Source organism: Vidua chalybeata, chromosome 1 (assembly GCF_026979565.1).
Source record: "Vidua chalybeata isolate OUT-0048 chromosome 1, bVidCha1 merged haplotype, whole genome shotgun sequence".
Lineage (NCBI taxonomy): Eukaryota > Metazoa > Chordata > Aves > Passeriformes > Viduidae > Vidua > Vidua chalybeata.
This window is the reverse complement of record NC_071530.1, coordinates 18,607,787-18,626,166: the sequence shown is the minus strand read 5'-3', so window position 1 is coordinate 18,626,166 and position 18,380 is coordinate 18,607,787. Positions and strand designations below refer to the sequence as shown.

The 18,380-nt window shown below is 36.1% G+C and overlaps 1 protein-coding gene across 3 annotated transcripts in view; it reads left to right on the top strand.

Annotated features, from left to right (window-relative positions):
- The window catches only part of MLLT10 (MLLT10 histone lysine methyltransferase DOT1L cofactor), a 124,049-nt gene that overhangs the window by 43,845 nt on the left and 61,824 nt on the right, over positions 1–18,380 (top strand). For 2 of the 3 annotated variants that reach the window (XM_053934954.1, XM_053934944.1), the window contains exons 7-9: positions 302–395; positions 2,332–2,427; positions 15,830–15,925. In XM_053934954.1, coding sequence (XP_053790929.1) covers positions 302–395; positions 2,332–2,427; positions 15,830–15,925 — 286 coding nt within the window. The remainder of the gene's footprint in view (positions 1–301; positions 396–2,331; positions 2,428–15,829; positions 15,926–18,380) is intronic. The other variant, XM_053934963.1, reaches the window with a different exon arrangement.

Genomic DNA, 18,380 nt, shown 5'->3' with positions numbered 1-18,380 from the left:
GTAGATTGCTTTATTTATTTATTTGTGCAAGTAGCTGCATAGTAAATGTATATTTGCTAGTTGTAAGCTTGTGTGAGTGGCTTAAAGATTCTGAAAAAAGGCAACAAGCCAAAACATGAATTATACATGTTTTTCCCTGGGCTACAAAAGTTCATTATGTGTTCACATGCCACTGAAAGTTATTTGTGTGGAAATCTCTTACTAATTGCAGATATTAGCATCCATATGTTATCAGCTGTGATATTGTGGTACAAACTGGTATAAAATGGCTTTCCTTGAATGTTGTTTGGTTTATTTTTAGTGCACAGTTTGCAGGACTTCTTTGTGAAGAGGAAGGCAATGGTGCAGATAACGTCCAATACTGCGGCTACTGTAAATACCATTTTAATAAACTGGTATGTATTTATTAAATTCTATAAATAAATGTTACTGACTTACTTTTTATTCTGAGTTGCCATTAGCACTAGAAATAATATTTTCATGTAGTTCAAAAAGTAGATTGTATTTCATTAAAACAATGTTTTAATCACAGTTACAGAAGTACTAGCTGGAAATGTTTTTATAAGTGGTTACTTTATAGATGTGTGGGTTTCCCCCCTCTGCTAGAAATAGCATGCACATTTAGTGGTTTTTTCCCATTGAGTTCCTGGAATGTTTTATTTTGCTATTTGTTTAGATGCCTTCTAGGAATTCAGTCAATTTTAGAATAAACTAGAAAATACTACTTCTAGAGAAAAAAGAAGCACTTCATATCTTTCTGCTTCTGTTACTCTTCTGCCCAACCTCTTTTGTTCTATCTCTCACTGTGTAGCCAGTGAATATTCCTTCCTTGTAAGTTCTCTGAAACACAACCTTAAGGAATGACTTGAGGTTTGATTTTTAAAAAACAAACAAGAAAAGAAAAAAATGGAAATTTCTCAGTTAATGCAGTAGGTTTTGGATCAGACCTCTGGAGTCTTTCCTTTCACTTCTTAACAGTTCGGCAGTTCCAGATATCTGTTTCTATGTACATGTGCGAGTGTGTGGACTTGAGGGGCTTACTGATGTTTAAAAAATGCTATTTATTAATACTAAAATATGCAGATTTATGTTCAAATACTGTTGTAAGTATAGTTTAACTTGCAGATTACTTTTCACTGCTAAAAAAGTTGAATACTTGGTGTAACTTTTAGGTTGCAGTGGGGTAAAAACACAGGACCAGTCAACAGTTTAGTTTCTAGAAGATAAGCTCGGCGAAGTTAGTTTTGTGCTTTTGTGAATACTGCTGAATTTGCTTCATAATGAAGATAAGTCAGGGTTTTCTAGGCCCTTACTAAGCTAAGATTATTTTTTTTTTAACTATCTTGAGCTAACTATTTACAAAAAGAGTGAAAATGGTCTCTAGTGGCGAAGGCAAACCCTTACATTGTTATGCCTTTGATTTGAATGTAGCAGTGCTGCTATGATTGAGAACAGGTATATTTATTTAAAACCCAAGTTTAATGATAAAGACATAACTCTATATTTGACATACAGTTAGTTAGCTTTCCATTACAAAGCTATAGTGGTAAGAACAGTAAAGACTGGCAAGATTAAGTGTTTCACTTTTTCTTTAGGATTGTTGTGACTGTTAATGCCTGGTAGATACAGGTGCTTAATATTTACTGCTGAAGATGGTGGGTGTTCTGCATTTACTATTCCACTGAAAACTGGTTGACAAAAGAGTAGCCTGAAATGCCTTTAAGTGCTTCCTCAGTTATGAGAAAACCAACATTTAGAACACTGGCCCAGCATAAAGTATTTGCAGTCCTGAAGTAGGTTCTCAGACATTACAGCAATACAGGCAATTACATCTGCCACTTACAATCACAGACATGACTGTAGCATTCTTTATCCTAGTGTTTAATCCATTTTGATGAAAATATACCCGACAGATCGCTTGAATAATAAATAAGTAATGAAGTCACCTTACAATGCATTTCAAGCATGTGTCAGGGCATCACTGTAGTTTCATGTGATACTCATTTGAGCAGCATCTTTTCTGTTTTATGTTATGAAAACTTGAAAATGTGTCTAGCATCTTTTAACCTTTAAAAAGTGGCATATTTCATTTCTCTGTGGAAAGCATATCTTGCAAATTTGTGGGAGGTGTAAAAGTTGATACAGGGACAGGCTTTTTTCCTGATATATATTCAGTAGTCTTGTGAATTTTAGTGTCAGCTTTGCAGTAACTGAAGCACTGAAGTTTTTTTCCTCAAGCAGTAAGGCATCTTGTCAGTAGAAGTGCTTTATACTTTTTATTTATTCAAATGGTTCCTTTTCTCTGTCCATAAATATATTTTCTCTTTTTAGAAAAAGAGCAAACGGGGATCTAATAGGTCATATGATCAAAGTTTAAGTGATTCTTCCTCTCACTCTCAGGATAAACATCATGAGAAGGAGAAAAAAGTAAGTGGATTTGTCGTTGCTAATTATGTGGCACATCTGCTTAAAAGTAACCCTTTCTGATAAATTTAATTTTGGCTGAAAAGCGTGAAGAAAATCTTGTTCTGAAGCACTGAATAATAAATAACACGTGATAAACCATAGGTACTGGCATCCAATGAGGAAATCTCTTCAGGTGCATTTGTATATGCACTTCTCTATTTCTGTTTGTATTCAGTTTTGTGATACTGAAACATATCCATTGGGAAGGCTGTTCCATGCAACTTCTTTTACTTTAATTTTCTGTTAGAGCTTTTCTTGTATACTTATCCTTTGTATACTACATGGGGAGGAAAACCACCAGTAGACATTTTAACAACTGTATGGCTAAACATGTGCATCTAATTCCTTATGTTTCAACCTGTTATATCTTCCTCTCATCAAGTGTCTCTTGACACATTTTACTGGTACCAGTGGTCAAGCCCACTGTGCTGGCAAAATGCCTTGTTACTCACCTGGGAAATCTTGCTGTGAAGATACAAAGAACATAACTGCTGATTTCTAATGTTGCCATATTCTTTTAATGATCTGACTTTGCATATTATTAAAAAATAATTTCAAATCTATGATGATTGCTATTTTTAGGTTTTTATTACTACAACATTAACAGTAGTCTGTAGGAAATTTGTAATCTAAATTCAACAGAGGGTGATAACAGACATAATAATGCAAATATGCTTTGGCATTTTTTTAGGCCTCTAAGAATATATACAAAACTGCTCACTAGCACACATCCTGTACAAATAGCTTAATAGGATTTTGTGTGGATGTAGGTAAACTTAGTTTTACATTATTAAAAATCATTACATAAAAATTGGAATTGAATCTTTTGACCATATGTGTATTATACAAAGGAGCTATATTTATAGAAACAGGAAATTGAATAGTGAATGTCAGTCTTTAGACTCTTAGTCTCCTTAATATTTGATTTGGATTTTAAGATCCCTTCCATTTTGGATGGATATTGATTGCCAGTTGTTCTTGGATAATCTTCTAAAAAGTCCAATCTTTAGACTTGTTTAATGGTGTAGGTGAATCATGCCATCTTTATCTGGTAATGCAGAAAAGAGTGTGCACTGTGACGCTGTTGTACCTCTAAATCTAAATTTAGGGCTAAAATAATAAAACTATGGGGTTTTGGCAGACTTTTTCTTCTTAGCAACACGGTAGCAAAAACAATTTTGAATTTCAGACTACAGAATTAGCTGTATATTTGCCATATTTTTTTTTCTTAGTTTTTCACTACTATAATATTTTAGGTCATGTTTTATCAAAGTACATGCATGGATTTTTACTCACATTGACAAAACTCGTAAGCTGGTGGGTTTGTGTTTTTTTTTTTGTTTTATTTTGGGTTTTACTTTTTGTTTTTCTTAAATTAATTTTACTGAAGATACTATGCTTCCTAGGACATACCTGAGAAATCTACCATGTACATTTGGAGGGACTTTCAAACTGAGTGTGTTCAGTCAATGGTGTCAGCTATTTTTTCAGCTTATGCTGTGTATTTGATATACTGTATTAAATACCTTGGAGAGGAGTAGGGCAGTTTTTAGGGTGACTTTCCTTATTTCCTCTTTTGTAAATCACGTGAGAATCTAGATTTTTTCATATTATAGTAAATATTTATATCTTTCTTCATAGATACAGTAGTGTTTGTGTGTGTGTGGCACCCACATCCCCCTCAAGACCACTGTAGTTTCTGCAGTATCTTTCATCTTCATTCTTTGGAAATTCGGATAATCTGGTGTGTAGGCATCATTAAAGCTTTCTGTTTTGCCAGGCAGTAGCTGTATGAGTTGTGGTTTGGAACTACTTTTCTTGCTAAGACCTCAAAAGCTATCCATTTGTGCATGTGAAATATTACACTGCAGTAAGAAGTGGTTGGTCTGAAAATGGTAATATAGACAACTGTCATTTTTACAAACAGGCTCAGCTGAAAGCCCATGTTTCCCTTCTATAGTACGCATTTAGTCTCTTCTGGGCACACTGCCAACAAAATTGTTAACTAATATGTAAGGGTATAATAATAAAAAAAACCCTGAACAATTCTAACCAAACCTTAGGTATGATTTAATTTTCATGATGATGTTGATGCTACAGAATAAATAGCTTCATTATATTCTGATTACTACTGCCTAAGCATTGTTAGTTTCTGTGGCAGAGATGCTATTTAGAAATGATTTAGTGATGAGGCTGTGTCCCTTATAAAGAGGATTGGTAGTATGTCACTTGACATTCCATTATAATATCCCTTTTCTTCAGGGCCCAGGTACTTATTCAGGCTTTCTTGGGAAAACTTAGGCCACCTGAGGCTGTGGAAGAATGCCTTTCTTTAATGTTAGTGGCAGTCCTATATTTGGAAGGTCTAAAGAAGGAACTAAACATATCTGGAATTGACCTTTGTATAATAAAAGTCTTTTTTGCCGCTAGCATGAAAATTAGGCAACGTTACTCACTTTATATGTTTGTGACTTCTGAAAAATGTGAATATATTATGTAGTAAGTAACTACTGTATAGCAGCTGAATTACACAGGTGACTTTTCTACTAGAAGTGCTTTGGTCTGAGCTGAGCAGGAAGGGAGACTTTAGAACTGTGCTGCAGTGGCTCATATAATGTCAATTGAACAAAAATGGGCATGTGACTGGAGACGTCTAAGAAGTGATTGAAGAGGCAAAAAAGTATAAAATAGTGACAAAGGGCCTCTTGTCACTATCACAGAAGTTGGAGAGCATCAGAGGAGAATCTAAAATGCAAGAGCCAGGATAAGTGTCCTAAACACTGAGCTGCTATTGCATTGTGGCATCTTTTTTGCTGCTTGTCTTGTTCTTAAAGAAACATTACAGCTTTTCTGATTCTGTGGGTAGAAACTTGAACACCTAAGAACAGGTTGTGGCAGTACATCACACTCTCCCTGCTTTCCACTGTAGCTGGGAATTTGGTTGTTACGCCCATGGGAAGGGAAGATTTAAAGCATGTCTCTGCATTGAGAGTTTTCATAGGCTGTGTGTTTGTTTGGAACTGTGTTTGGAACTGCCCAGACGTCGCCAATATGTTGTGCAGGAGCCTGTGCTCATGGGTCAGGACAATGAATTTCATTTGGGAGAAAGGTGGTTGATGCTTTTTAATGAGTTTAATGTGCTGTGTAAGCTTTTACAAGGTGCATTGTAAGCACTCAGATGAAGTGTTCCCGGGGCATTTCCTCACTGTCTGAACAACTGACTGGGAAAAGGTAAAATGGACCTGCTATGCATCACAGAAGATTCTGTGGTAAAAATAGGATCAGATTGCAGGGTTTCGGGTTATCATTCAGTGCATAAGCAGTAGTTTCTTTTTTCTCTTGAAAAGCAACAAAAAAATCTGTTTTAGTCCCAAGGAGTCACTTTATAGTGCTGTATAGAGTGTTTTAAAGATGATTCTAATTGTGTCATTCCTCTATGAATTGCCTCATTTAATAAACTAAGTGATGCTACTTGAACACCGGGGATTTTATGTAACTTTTTAGGGAAAAAAGCTCCAAACTCATCTCAGTAATGCAATACCCATTGCATTTTTATTAAATTTGTCAGTTTTGTTAATCAGTTTAATATATTTGACCGTTTGATCCTTTCAGCTGCTTTTGATGTCTGAAGCAAAATTGTAAGAATGCTAAAGATAACTAGAAGAAAAGTGGTTTGCAACCACTTTGAAATTATTTCAATTTTAGTAATTGAAGTAATACTAGATAAATACTATTTGAATAAGAACTGTGTGGTATAGATGCTAATGGTGATGCTTATCTGTCTTAACTTACTCCAAATTCTATTCAGTCTGAGAGAAAGAATCATGCTACTGAAACACCTCTAAAAGCTGGTCAGTAAATATAAACCACGTATATTTCAGTATACAGATACACAAATATCTATCTAAGATGCAGAACCCAGTTCCTGTTTCCTAAAACTCAATTTTTGTGTGGGTTCCATTGGTTCAAAAAGAGGGATGTCTTTCTTCTTCAGTCTTTACTGTTGTTGCCAATGAATAGCGTTTCTTTCTGGACCTGTTCTGCACTGACTTTTGTAGGAGTGTAGATTTTTCTTTTCTAATTCATCTCTTCATGTCAAATTCTGTTGAAAGTCTTCCTATGTGGGAGTACTGACAGCATGTGGCTGTGTAAACAAAATTTTCTTAGAAAGCTACTTTATCTGGGTATATTTAGTAATAGATATTTTTATCTGCAGGATTAAGAGGTAAGGTGACAATCTGGTTTGACTTGTTGCTCACTACAATTCTCTGTTAACTTATGCTGTTTTCTGTGGATAAATTGTCATCCTGATAATCAACTGCATGACGTTTACTGGAGCTGGCACCAGCACAGTGATCTCTTGTGGAGGTCAAGAAAAAATACATAAGAATATAAGCTCATTTTAATTTGTATTTTCTTTTATTTTAGTAAGAGAAAAAGTAGGAACTTCGTGTCTCAATTCTCAAGATTATCATGGAATTACTGATTTGATGACCTTATATTTTTTTAACCTTACAGTAACACATTATATATATTACTGGAGAAAGAGTAATGCTTTTAGTGTACATTCACACAGCAAACACCTCAATAGTACTAAGCTTGTCAGCTGGAATTAGTTAATTATTATAAAATCAAAATTACTAACATACCACCTCAGTTATACTTAAAAACTACTCTGCAAGATGTAGAATTCTGTAAGGCTGCCTAGGTTGCAACTGTCTTTTTCCATCTCAAAGTACACATTTTAGTCTTTGACTTTTACTATGAAAGAAGATAAAACCCCTAGCCAGCAGCTCACCCTCACACAGCCACTTGCTCATTCTCCTCCCTTATGGGATGGGGGAGAGAATCAGAAGAGAAGAAGTGAAAAAACTTGAGGGTTGACATAAAGACAGTTTAATAGGTAAAGCAGAAATGTGAATGCAAGCAAAGCAAAACAGGGAATTCATTCACCACTTCCCATGGGCAGACAGGTGTTCAGGCATCCTCAGGAATGCAGGGCTCCATCACTTGTAACTGTTACTTGGTAAGACAAACGCTATCACTCTGAACATCCCACCTTTCTTCTCTTCCCTGGCTTTTAAATACTGAGCATGATGCTGTATGACATGGGATATCTTTGGTCATTTAAGGTCAGCTGTCCTGGCTGTGTCCCTTCCCAGGTTCTGGTGCACCTCCAGCCCCACACGCTGGTGGGATGAGAAGCAGAAAAAGCCTTGGCCCTGTATAAGGGCTACTCAGCAAAAATGAAAACATTCCTGTGTTATCAGCACTGTTTTCAGCACAAATCCAAAACACAGCCCCACACCAACTAGGTGAAGTAAATTAGCTATATCCCATTCATAACCAGCATGATTTCAGTTCTATGGCTATTACTTTGAGAAATGCAGAAGTAAAAGGTGCTTTGAGATTTCTTTTTCTTGGTTTTGGATTTTGGATTAATACAAGATTACTAGTACTTTGACTTTGTAACAGTTTGTAGGTGATGTGGATACTTTTTCGTGAAGTTGGTTATTTCACCTATACCATGTTTGGGTTCTGGTAGACCATATGCAGTTAAAGATGATCTACAATGTTAAGCTAACTGAGACAGGAAAATTGAATGGATTCCTTCTGTATGCCATTCTGCTCACCTATTTCTTGATATATATGTGACAGGTGTCTTTAAGTTACCTTGCAGACAGTGGAGCATTTCACAGTATGTAACATAATATGTAATTTAAACTTGTAATTTTTATAGGAATGAATAAAGGTGAGCAGTGACAATACATAGTTGTATTGATTTAGTTAATCTTGCACCATTCTGGAAGTTATAAAGTGCTACTCAAGTCTTGGCACTGCATAGTCATTACTAACAATTAATATTAAATTGCAGATAACAGAAGCAGTGTATTTTAGTGTTGAATATAAAAGGAATAGCTCATTCTGAATAAGAGTTGGTAGTCTTGCACCTCATAGAAGCTTTGGATGGCATTTTTGTCATTGATTCTTGAGACTTTTTACCATTCATATTTAAAGTTATGACCATTATTCCTGTATTTAAGTGAGGCTTTTGAGTATTTAAGTAATTGAATCAAGAACTTAAGAACAAATGTTATGCTTAGAGCCGTAAGTATATGAATCATACTGGCAGTAGTGTCCTACCTCTCCCCATAAACTATCTCTTGCCTGTATCCTTTTATTACTGTGACTGTAGCAGCATAGCTGCTGTACTGATTTTTTCTGATGTGGGTTCTACTGTTTAAAATGCTAGCTAGATGAATGTGTGAAAGAGGGCTGTTTTTATAAAAAAAAGATATATTAGGATTTGAGTTTGAAACTTGGGAATTGTGGTCATCTTTCATTCTCCAATTACTACTATAGTTATATTACTAATAGCGACTAGTCCCAAATAAGAGGCCAAAATCTGGCCTTTTATTTGGGACAAGCAAGAACTAGGCACAGCTTTATATTGAGGATGCTAGTTGTGATGTGACAGCTCAGGATTTACGTTGTTTTGTGACACAAAGTGCAGAAAATCTATAAATGACAAAAGAACCGATGTGAGTACTCTGTGCTAATAGAACATTCTGATACATTGAAATTATTTGAGGAAGTCAAATAATGGAAGCTGAAAAATGAGGGATTTAGGCATTCAGATGATTTTGCTTACAATATTCAATAAGGAAAGTAGATTTTAAAATGCTGTTGATGTTTAAAAACTTGGAACAGCCAAAGGTAGTGGAGGATAAGGATTTTTGTAATAGAGAAGGCATAAAAATGCAGTAATTCAAGGTCAACCCAAACAGTTTGGTCTTGAAGGACTCAGCACTGGTGGTTGCTGATCGTGTACATGTGTTTTAATTCTTCCAAAACAGTAGTTAGTGTCCTGTTCCCTGAACTCATGAGCTCTTGCTTCTCTGTTCTGCATCTGTCTCTTGTACCTATTACTGTCCATCTTTCATGTTCCTTCACAGAACTAATAGAGCTCGCTAAAATAACAGAAAACTCTCCACTTGGTTTTTTGTTGCTGCTGCTCAGCAGTTTGAGTGGGCACAGGGGATGTCTGACAAGCTAAGCACTCTGAGAAAGATGAGAGTGGGGTCAGAAAACCTTTTTCTTCTTTTGTAACAGTGAATGGTTAAATGCTGAACTTTGGAATGTATTTAATCAAATAAACTCCTGTAGAAACCCCTTTCAAGAGAGCTATGCATTCCTGAGACAAAAATGAATTGCAAATAGGTGTAAATACGTTCAACAAGTTAAATGATACTTCCATGTGGAAATATTATTAATTATGAATGCCATTTAAGAGAAAAGCTGAACTCATTAATTTCTTCTGTAATAGAAGAAATTCTATGTCATTAGAAGTGAACTATTGTTCACTTATATTATTCATTTTTTCCAAACTTCAAAGTCCAAAGTTTGAAAAGATGTATTTTATAACATCTCTTCTGCTGATAACAGATCAGAGCTAAAATGCAGTTACACATGTATCCTTAATTTGATATTTTGATGACATGCTGGTCCTCTATGCTGGTCTGACAAATTCTTCTCTGAAAGTAAGTTAAAATGAATGATCAAGTACTGATCTTTAGAGTAAGTAAACAAGTAAATGAGCTAAAAAATGAAGAATTGGAACCAAAGTGTATTTGTGAAGTCATATTATGTAATAATTTTGTAGATTGAATCTTTGTGTGAGAAATAGAAGCAATCAAGAATGTATTTCCATCCCCTTCTTCATTCCCCTACCCCCTGCTCTACAAGAAAGCAATGCACAGAAGGCACTGTAGAATTCCAGCAATCTTGCACCATGTTTGTTTTGTCATCTAGCAACGTGTAGTTGGAGTTAAGATGGGATTACATAATTCTTTAGGTAAGAAACAAAAGCCAAAAATGAGATCCCTAGTGAGAAATAAAGCTTTCTGGTTAATCATGATGCACAAACTTGAAGCCTTTTGTATTGGTATTTAGCTGCACCATAAATCTGGGCTCTTCAAGTTGTTCAGGACCAATATTGTTACAGGCTGCATGGCAATCATGCCTTATTTTTCTTACAGTAAGAAAGATTTCAGGAGCTGCCTGGATCTGGTCTTGTGAACCAGGATTAAAGTCTCCTTTGGCAATTTTGTTGTTTGCCCTTTATTTTTTAATATATTCTTCCTTGGAATTGTGTCTTCTGCTAAATCTTGGTTTTACGGAATGTACAGATTGAATTTATCAGCTCTGCACAGGAGTTTGGAATATCTGAACTCATTCCTAAGTATATAAATGGGATTTGTCCATTCTGCCTGCTATTAATGCTCCTTCAGCTTTCACTCACTGGCAATATTATTTTCAGTCCTTGTTAAGAGTAATTTCTGTCCTTTTTTTTCCTGACAGTAAAGCTTGCAAAAGATCAGACATTTGATATCATTACCTTTCTTAGAATGGGGGGTTCCCATGTGATTTTATGGATGAATGTTTGTCTTGGTGAGCTGTTGCTGTTTTTTTGGACTTTTTTAAGAACTGTGACTGAACAGAGATCTTACAAAAGTGAAGCATGCAGAGTTGTCCATTAGGAGCTAACAGTTTGTTGTTTTTTTGGCAGTAGGGAAGATAGCTAGTTTGTGTGGCCTTTGAGACAGACTTGATTGAAAGCTGTCATATTTGTTAAATATTGTAGGGATTCATGTCCCTCTGTTAATCCTGTTCTGAATTCCAAAGGGGATATTTCAGAACTCTTATGCATCTTCGTGGTAGAAGAGGCTGCAACTGCAAGAAGTCATTTTGTGGGAACTACATCTCTTGAGCAGTCTCAGTAGCTTGTTGTTGAAATTTTTATTCTTATCAGTGTATTCTTGAGCATTTCTTTCAGAGATTTTCCTACAGTGTTCTCCAGTTCTTTGATGTTGTATGCATTTGAAGTCAATTCACATTCAGAAGTAACTCTTCTCAACTTTCCTTGGGAAGAAAAAAGATAATTAAAAAAAAAAAAAAAAGGAAAAATGGTGAGAGGAGGTATAATCTAAAAGGAGGAGGAATTGTAGAGTTAAGGACAGCAGATGTCTTGTGAATGAGTGTCGTGGTTTGACATGGAAGTGAATTTTTCCAGGAAGTTGGGTCAAACCAATCAGTGGTCAGGTTTGGATATTGGCACCTGGAGTGACCACTGAAAGTATGGACACGCCTCTGAGAACACAGGGGGTTAAAAGCAAGAACTCCCAGGAGAACTCTCTCTTTTGGTTCCGGTCGTCAGAGAGTGCAGACTCCCCCCCTGCCCAGCCTTAGGCTGGGTGGGGGAGGGGAAGCCACGCGGCCTTGTCCAGGTAGGCCGAGGGGGCTGAGGGTCTGGAACCGAGCCAGCTCCTGTGGACGGAAGGGTGGAGAGAAGCGGAGATGCCTTTGCCCCCCCCCCCCCCCCCCCCAAGAGGGAAAGAGACAGAGAGCCTGGCGGCACCTGGAAATCTGCCGGCAGAGGAGAAGGAGAAGGGGGGGGAGTGCCCAGCGTGGGAGGCGGAACGCCGGACTGAGATATCAGCCGTCCAGGGAGTCTGAACTTTTAACCCTTTCCAGGAAATGAGGGTTTTTTTTTAAAAAGTATTACTCCTCCTTGATTTGTAGTGGAAGAGAGATAGTCCGGGACCTGAGATGTTAGAAGAAGAAATATTTAGGTGGGAGGAGATGATGAAGTAGCTTTTAGCTGGACTTTTCTTGTTAGCCATGGACTGAACCAAAATCTCCTGCAATGGAGACTGCATTTTAGGGGGATGCGGTGGTGACCCAGGGAGACTTGTTTCAGCTTCGAACAGCACAAGAATGGCGAGAAACGAAGAGAGTTGAAGAGGGAATGGTGATACCCTCTGTCTTCAGGAAGAAGATGAGTCCTGTTTTTGGACCCCTCGGCCCCAGGGGAAAATGGGGGGGACTGTAGTCCCAGGATGAGAAACTGAACTGTTGTATCTTTGGGTCCATGGCAAAGCATCCTTAAAGGAGCCCTACGAGCAGTCTGTCCATGCACGGTGGTGAGAGCACTGTGACATAGAAAGGAGAGTGTCACACTGGCAGATTTTTCTTCCGGGCGGTTGCCATGTGTGACAGGGAAACACAGGGTGGCAGCTGTGTTTCCTGGGGGGTCTGTGGTGCAAGAGAGACTTCTCTCTCCCTTGATAGTTTAAGCATAGATTACCTGAAGGGTGGTAATTTGATCAAGAATCCCGGGTGATGTTTCATGGCTGGGTGTGTTTGGAATTGGGAGGAGGAGGGGTGGTTTTAAAAGGTCTTCATCCTGGATTTAGTTTATGTGTTTTCTGTATTAGTAGTAGTTTAATAAAGTTTTTTTTTCCTTTGTTATTAAGCTTGGGCCTGCTCTGCTCTGTCCCTGATAACATCTCACAGCATTTATTTAGGGAAGGTGCATTTTCATGGGGGTGCTGGCATTGCGCCAGTGTCAAACCATGACAATGAGATATTTGTATGCAGAAGGCCTTTGGATGGGTTACCCTTGCAGTGGCTTTCAGTGGAAAACTGTAATCTTGGTAAACTGTCCTAGCAAACTTTGTCCTGGTAGTTTGGATCTGGGGGACAAATTTGATGCAGCTGTTGCTGCTTCACTTCACAGAAATCAAGTATATTCTTTCCAGACACTGAGTTGTTTATGCCCTCTTCCTTCCTGCTATTCTTGTGTCTCTTGTCCTTCCTGACACCTCCTTATGTGTAGAGACTACTGTTGATTTCAGTACATTACAAAATGTAATTTGAAGTCCTCCTAAGTGTTCCTTTGGTTAGAATTTTATGTTTCTTTGCCTTTTAGATGAAATTAACACTGGAAGTAAAAGAACACTAGAAGGTCAACAGAAAATACTGTAAAACCTGTTCATTCAGTTTTCTTATTGTTTACTGTTATTGTTGTGAAGTTTCATCCTACAGTGTATTAAAGTCAATGCACCTTGGCTCCAAAATTATAAATAAAAAAAATTCTTTAGGATGATTTGAATTTCCCAGTAGAATGGAGAAAGCCAAAGAAACTCAGGCAGTGGTTAGCCATTCCATAGCTTCCTTCTTGAAGCTTGTCTGGGGTTCAGTGAAATGGTTACTCAAGTTTTTCTAAACACATCCACTGATGACGCAGTTTGGTAGCTTCACACTGGTGAAAGTCTTTTTTTATCAACAGAATCGATGGATAACGTGGCAGTTTTGGTGTAGCTGCTTCTGTTTTACCCTGATTCCTGCTTGCTTTTCTGTTAGTATGTGTAGCACTTTGGGGACTGTTACATTTGAGATGTTATTGAAAAGACTGTGCAGTGCATTTGAATCCTTCCTCTCTATAGTAGTTTTTTTTTCTTTCTAATGTGTTTTCCAGGTCTAAAAAGAGACAAACAAGCAATCTCTCCTTGAGAAGAACACAAAAGAAAACAAACACAACCTCCCTGATCTAAAGCTCTTTCAACAAGCCTATATTAGATTTTAAAAATTTAAAACCTACCCTGTGGTGTATGTCATTGTAATTATGACATCTGCTTACTTTATTATGAAGGGAAGAACTCCATACTTCTATCCATGTGGCAGAGTGGGAAAAAACCCCCAAGTTCACTTGAGTGTGTAAAACCCCAGACCTAGAAATCCCCGTCAACTTTTGTACCTGTCTTTGAGTTACAAGAAGTGTACAAGGATTAAAAGGACTTTATATATTGTATCTAGCAAGTATAGTTTTACATAATATTTTGGTGTGATAGCTTTTTTACTTGATTTATGAGCTTTCTTATTTAAACTGTATTTCATTGCTGGCAAAATTAGTTTAATTAAATGGATTTGGGCTGGTTGGAAACAAGGTGATCTCTAAGTCAGTCACCTGGTATTTACGGTTCATAAAGGTAGAGATAAAAGTGTTTTGCTTTTAGTTTTGCATCTAGGTTGTCAGTTAACCAATTTTACTTTACTGGAGAATTTGAGAATTTAATACAAATTTCTGTTACTCTCTCAGGCTGATTCCGTGAAATAAGTTTCTGATATTTCTTTCATTGTGACAGAAATAGAAAGGTGGCACTTGGTCATACCTGAATAGAGTGTGTGCGTATTGCATCTCGTTCTGGTGCTTGGTGAGAGTGGTTGTGCAGTTGCTGTTGAACAAATGATGTTCTTTTGAAAGTTTGGACAGTCATTTTGATAGTTAGAGAAAGATCAGCATGGGTAGTTTTTAAGATTCAGAACAGTTACTGAGTTTTCATTTGGCTATTTAGACTTGCACATCTTTTCAAGCTGCTCAATGGGATTTTTAAATCCCTTGTGTCGATCCATATGGTTGCTAGCTCTGTGTAGAAGCAGTCTGAACAAATAGCTGTACATTGTGATGTTCTGCAGAGTTTGCTGTTAGTTCACAAAAATTCCACAAATATGTAATTAAAGAAATAAAATACTCGAGTGCCACTAGCTTGTAAGAAACTTCCTCTCACAGCTGCAGTTTCTTTGCATCTTCTGACACCGACTAAGTAAACCATATTGCATTGCTAAGGAAAAAATGAGTTCTTTATTATTAGACTGGAAAAAAATACTGAACTTCTGCGTTCTAAGTTTAATTGTTAGTTTTGTCAGACTTGCTATTTTTGTAAAGTATTTGTCTAAACTATTCAAACAAATACAGTTTGGGTCTGATTCTGTAATCCTCCAAAAATTGATTTCTGCCAGTATGAAAGACTTCTGTTATACTATAAAGGCTCTGGGATAAGAAGTTATTTTCTCTCCGTTGGCACAATCTTGTTCACAGTGCCAATGCTTCATTCATATTTAAGAAATAAAAATTAAAAAACTGATTACATTCTCAGGTCTTTTAGGAAGCACATTTGATTTGTATAGCTTTGATATTTTATTCAGTTTTCCATGGAAGATACTTATTTAGTCTGAAAAATAGATGTCCCTTTTTTGGAAATGAAATCTAAATCAGGTTTCACATTCTTATGCATGGAGATGTCAGTAGGGGAGCCAAAGCTAAAACCTTGCATTAATTTACATTAGTATCCCAACAAAAAATACTGTGCAGGTGCAGAGATGCAGCTAGATAGAAATCTTTGGTGAATGAAAATCTTTGAAACAGAAGCCATGTTTCTGTCTTTAGTCCAGTTTCTTTTGTTAAGTGATTATTGTAAAGATGGGTTATATTAACAGTGCATTCATAAATGCTGGTTATAATTGAAGAATTTCGGTTTGTGCACTTTTAAAACAAATATAAATACTTGATTTGCTTTATAAAATTATATTATAAAACATTCAAAGCATTATTTTGTTTTCCTAATAGCACAGGACATTATTGCCATATCTCTTCAATTTTGACACTACTTGATGCAGTATAGATTGGATTATGTTTAAAGTGAAGCTAAACTTAGTTTTTATTGTCTTTTACAACTTATAGAAGTATAAAGAGAAAGATAAACACAAGCAAAAATATAAGAAGCAGTCGGAGTCCTCACCATCTTTGGTTCCGTCTCTTACTGTAACTACAGAAAAAGTAAGTCAGTGTGTTTTTTCTCTTCTTTGACTTCAGTTATTTATGTCAAAATTTCATGATGTAATGGTTGCACTATATATACAGGAGCTTCATAATAGTATAAATTCTATAATTATCAAGGACTCTTGGTATTTTTTCCTGTAATGTAAAATGTAAAATACTTGGAGGTTTATCATATGGAGAAAGGCTTAGAGTTTTGTACTTATATTTTGAGTTGGGTGCCAGTGATACTCCAGTAAATTTTCCTTAATTGAGGTATATTTAATAGCTTGAGAAGTTTTAGAAAGTCTTTACTTCAAAATTCACTTGTGTATGTTCAGCTGACACTGAACCTGTAAGCATTTAAAACTGGTAGTTACGGAATTACAGCTCAAGGTTCATATACTTATAATTTGCCTTATTAGCAGGTTGTTCTGTTAGGTTCTCTGACTTTCCTTTCTGTTGATGTGTTAGAAAATACCTAATTCCACCAGCAACATACAGGGTTAAATAATGACAGTTCTCATTGTACTCAGCAAGAGTACACTTTTGCTATCCACCAATAAAATGACACTAATGTTGGTGCTACAGAGTGGGCAGTACTATTGAGAAATGGGTTTTCTGATTTCAAAGTTGGAAAAAAACATTGTGTCCCATTCACATGGTGATGTTTGACATCAGAGTCAGGGAATCACTGCTTGAGTTGAACTGTGCTTAGTATACACAGATCATCATGTAAAGTGTTGAGGCTTGTGTTAACTGTGTGTGGTTTGGTTGCTGAGGTGTTACATTCAACAAATGTGTGTTTGCATATGGTACACCAAGACCTCATCAGGACGGGGTGAAACAATTGAAATACCAGCTTTCTCTCATCTCTGAAAGTATTCTCTCAACCAGTGATATCAATTTCAAGAATAGTCTCCAAGAAAGTTAGATTTTTAGTATGCTTTGCATATTTCTTTATTCTCAATAGTAAGATTAACTTGAGAATTCATACCTGCTAACATCCCATGATTTGTAGCTCACACTTCTGTTAAGAGTCTTGTTTCTTGTTCTGCTGTGTTCTCTTTGATGCTGTTGTGTCAAATGAGACTTAGTAGTCAGTGGTTTTCTGAAACTCTCAATAACTCTATTAAAAAAAAAAAACAGAACAAAAAGTAGAGTCAATTGATCACTTCGCTGGTTTGATTTAAGAGCAATTAGAGATTGCAATCAGTGAGTGTGACAGCTTTTATTGGAATTAGGTTGTAGTATCAACTGGTCCACATGATTGGTTATTTCAGTTTATTAATTTGCCCTAAACATACTCTTTTTGAGTCTGAGACAACTTCTAAAATTCATATCCTGTAAGAGAAGCTTTGTGGGAACTTGTATGGAAACTTCTTTAAACTTTACAACCTCTGTTTAGTTTTTATACTGTGTATGATCTTATGTATGATGTTACCTTTCTTAAATTATATCCCTCTTGTACTTTGATTATCCAATCATCATAAGTTTTTACAAGAAGTGATATTACTGTATGTTTCTGTAAAAGTGAAATATATGGAAATATTGAATATTTTTGGCCTATGGAAATATGCTTTTAATGCCAAAGACACAGCTGGATCCAGCTTTTCTGCTAAGCTTATTTTTAATTACTTTGTCCTCCCTATCCTTTTCCTAATTACAAAGTTTATTCCTATGGATAGTCACAAGGATGAGCTAGAGCAAACACTAAAGTGAACAGAAAATCTCTAATTTTAGAACTTAAATTATAACTTAATTAAACTAAACCAGAATATTAATTCTGGAATTTAAATATCATCATGCCCGTTTAGTTTTTTATTTACTATTTTGCATGTGGGTTTTCTTTACCTAACGTGTTTGCTTCATTTATTGACTTTTTTTTATAGTGCTTCAAATCATCAGGAAAATTGGTGTTCAGCTTTTTATTGGTGTTTTTATTGGAAAATTGGTGTTCAGAAGTTCCTAAGTGTGATTATGTTTTTTTAAAAAGTATCTACATATGGAAGTGACTTTTTTTTTTTTTTGCTTTAGCTAGTTCCTTCAGTTAATTTTTTTTCCTAAGTCCTTTTAACACCATTTACATGAATTTGCTTTTCTAGGTTATAAACTCCTAATGCGTTCCTCAAAACTTTGAAATTTTAGTAATGAAACAAGCTTTATTTTCTTCTAAGATGAATATTTGGTTCAGAATATTGCATTAATGTATTACTTTTATGAGTCCTTTTACATGGAGTTGCTAGAATTGATTTGAACCTGATCTCTGTTTCACAGCAGTCTGTCTTTGTATTGAATGCATGACTTTATCGTGATATATAATCACTTCTGCTACTATAATGTTCCTGTGGGGGAAACTGAAATTTGAAATGAAATTTGTTTTTCCTTTTTAAAGATGTTAAACCTTTGTAAGTCCAGTGGTAATGACCATTTATGCAGGTGATGTCTTAAAACATGTTTTTATCTCGATGAGTGG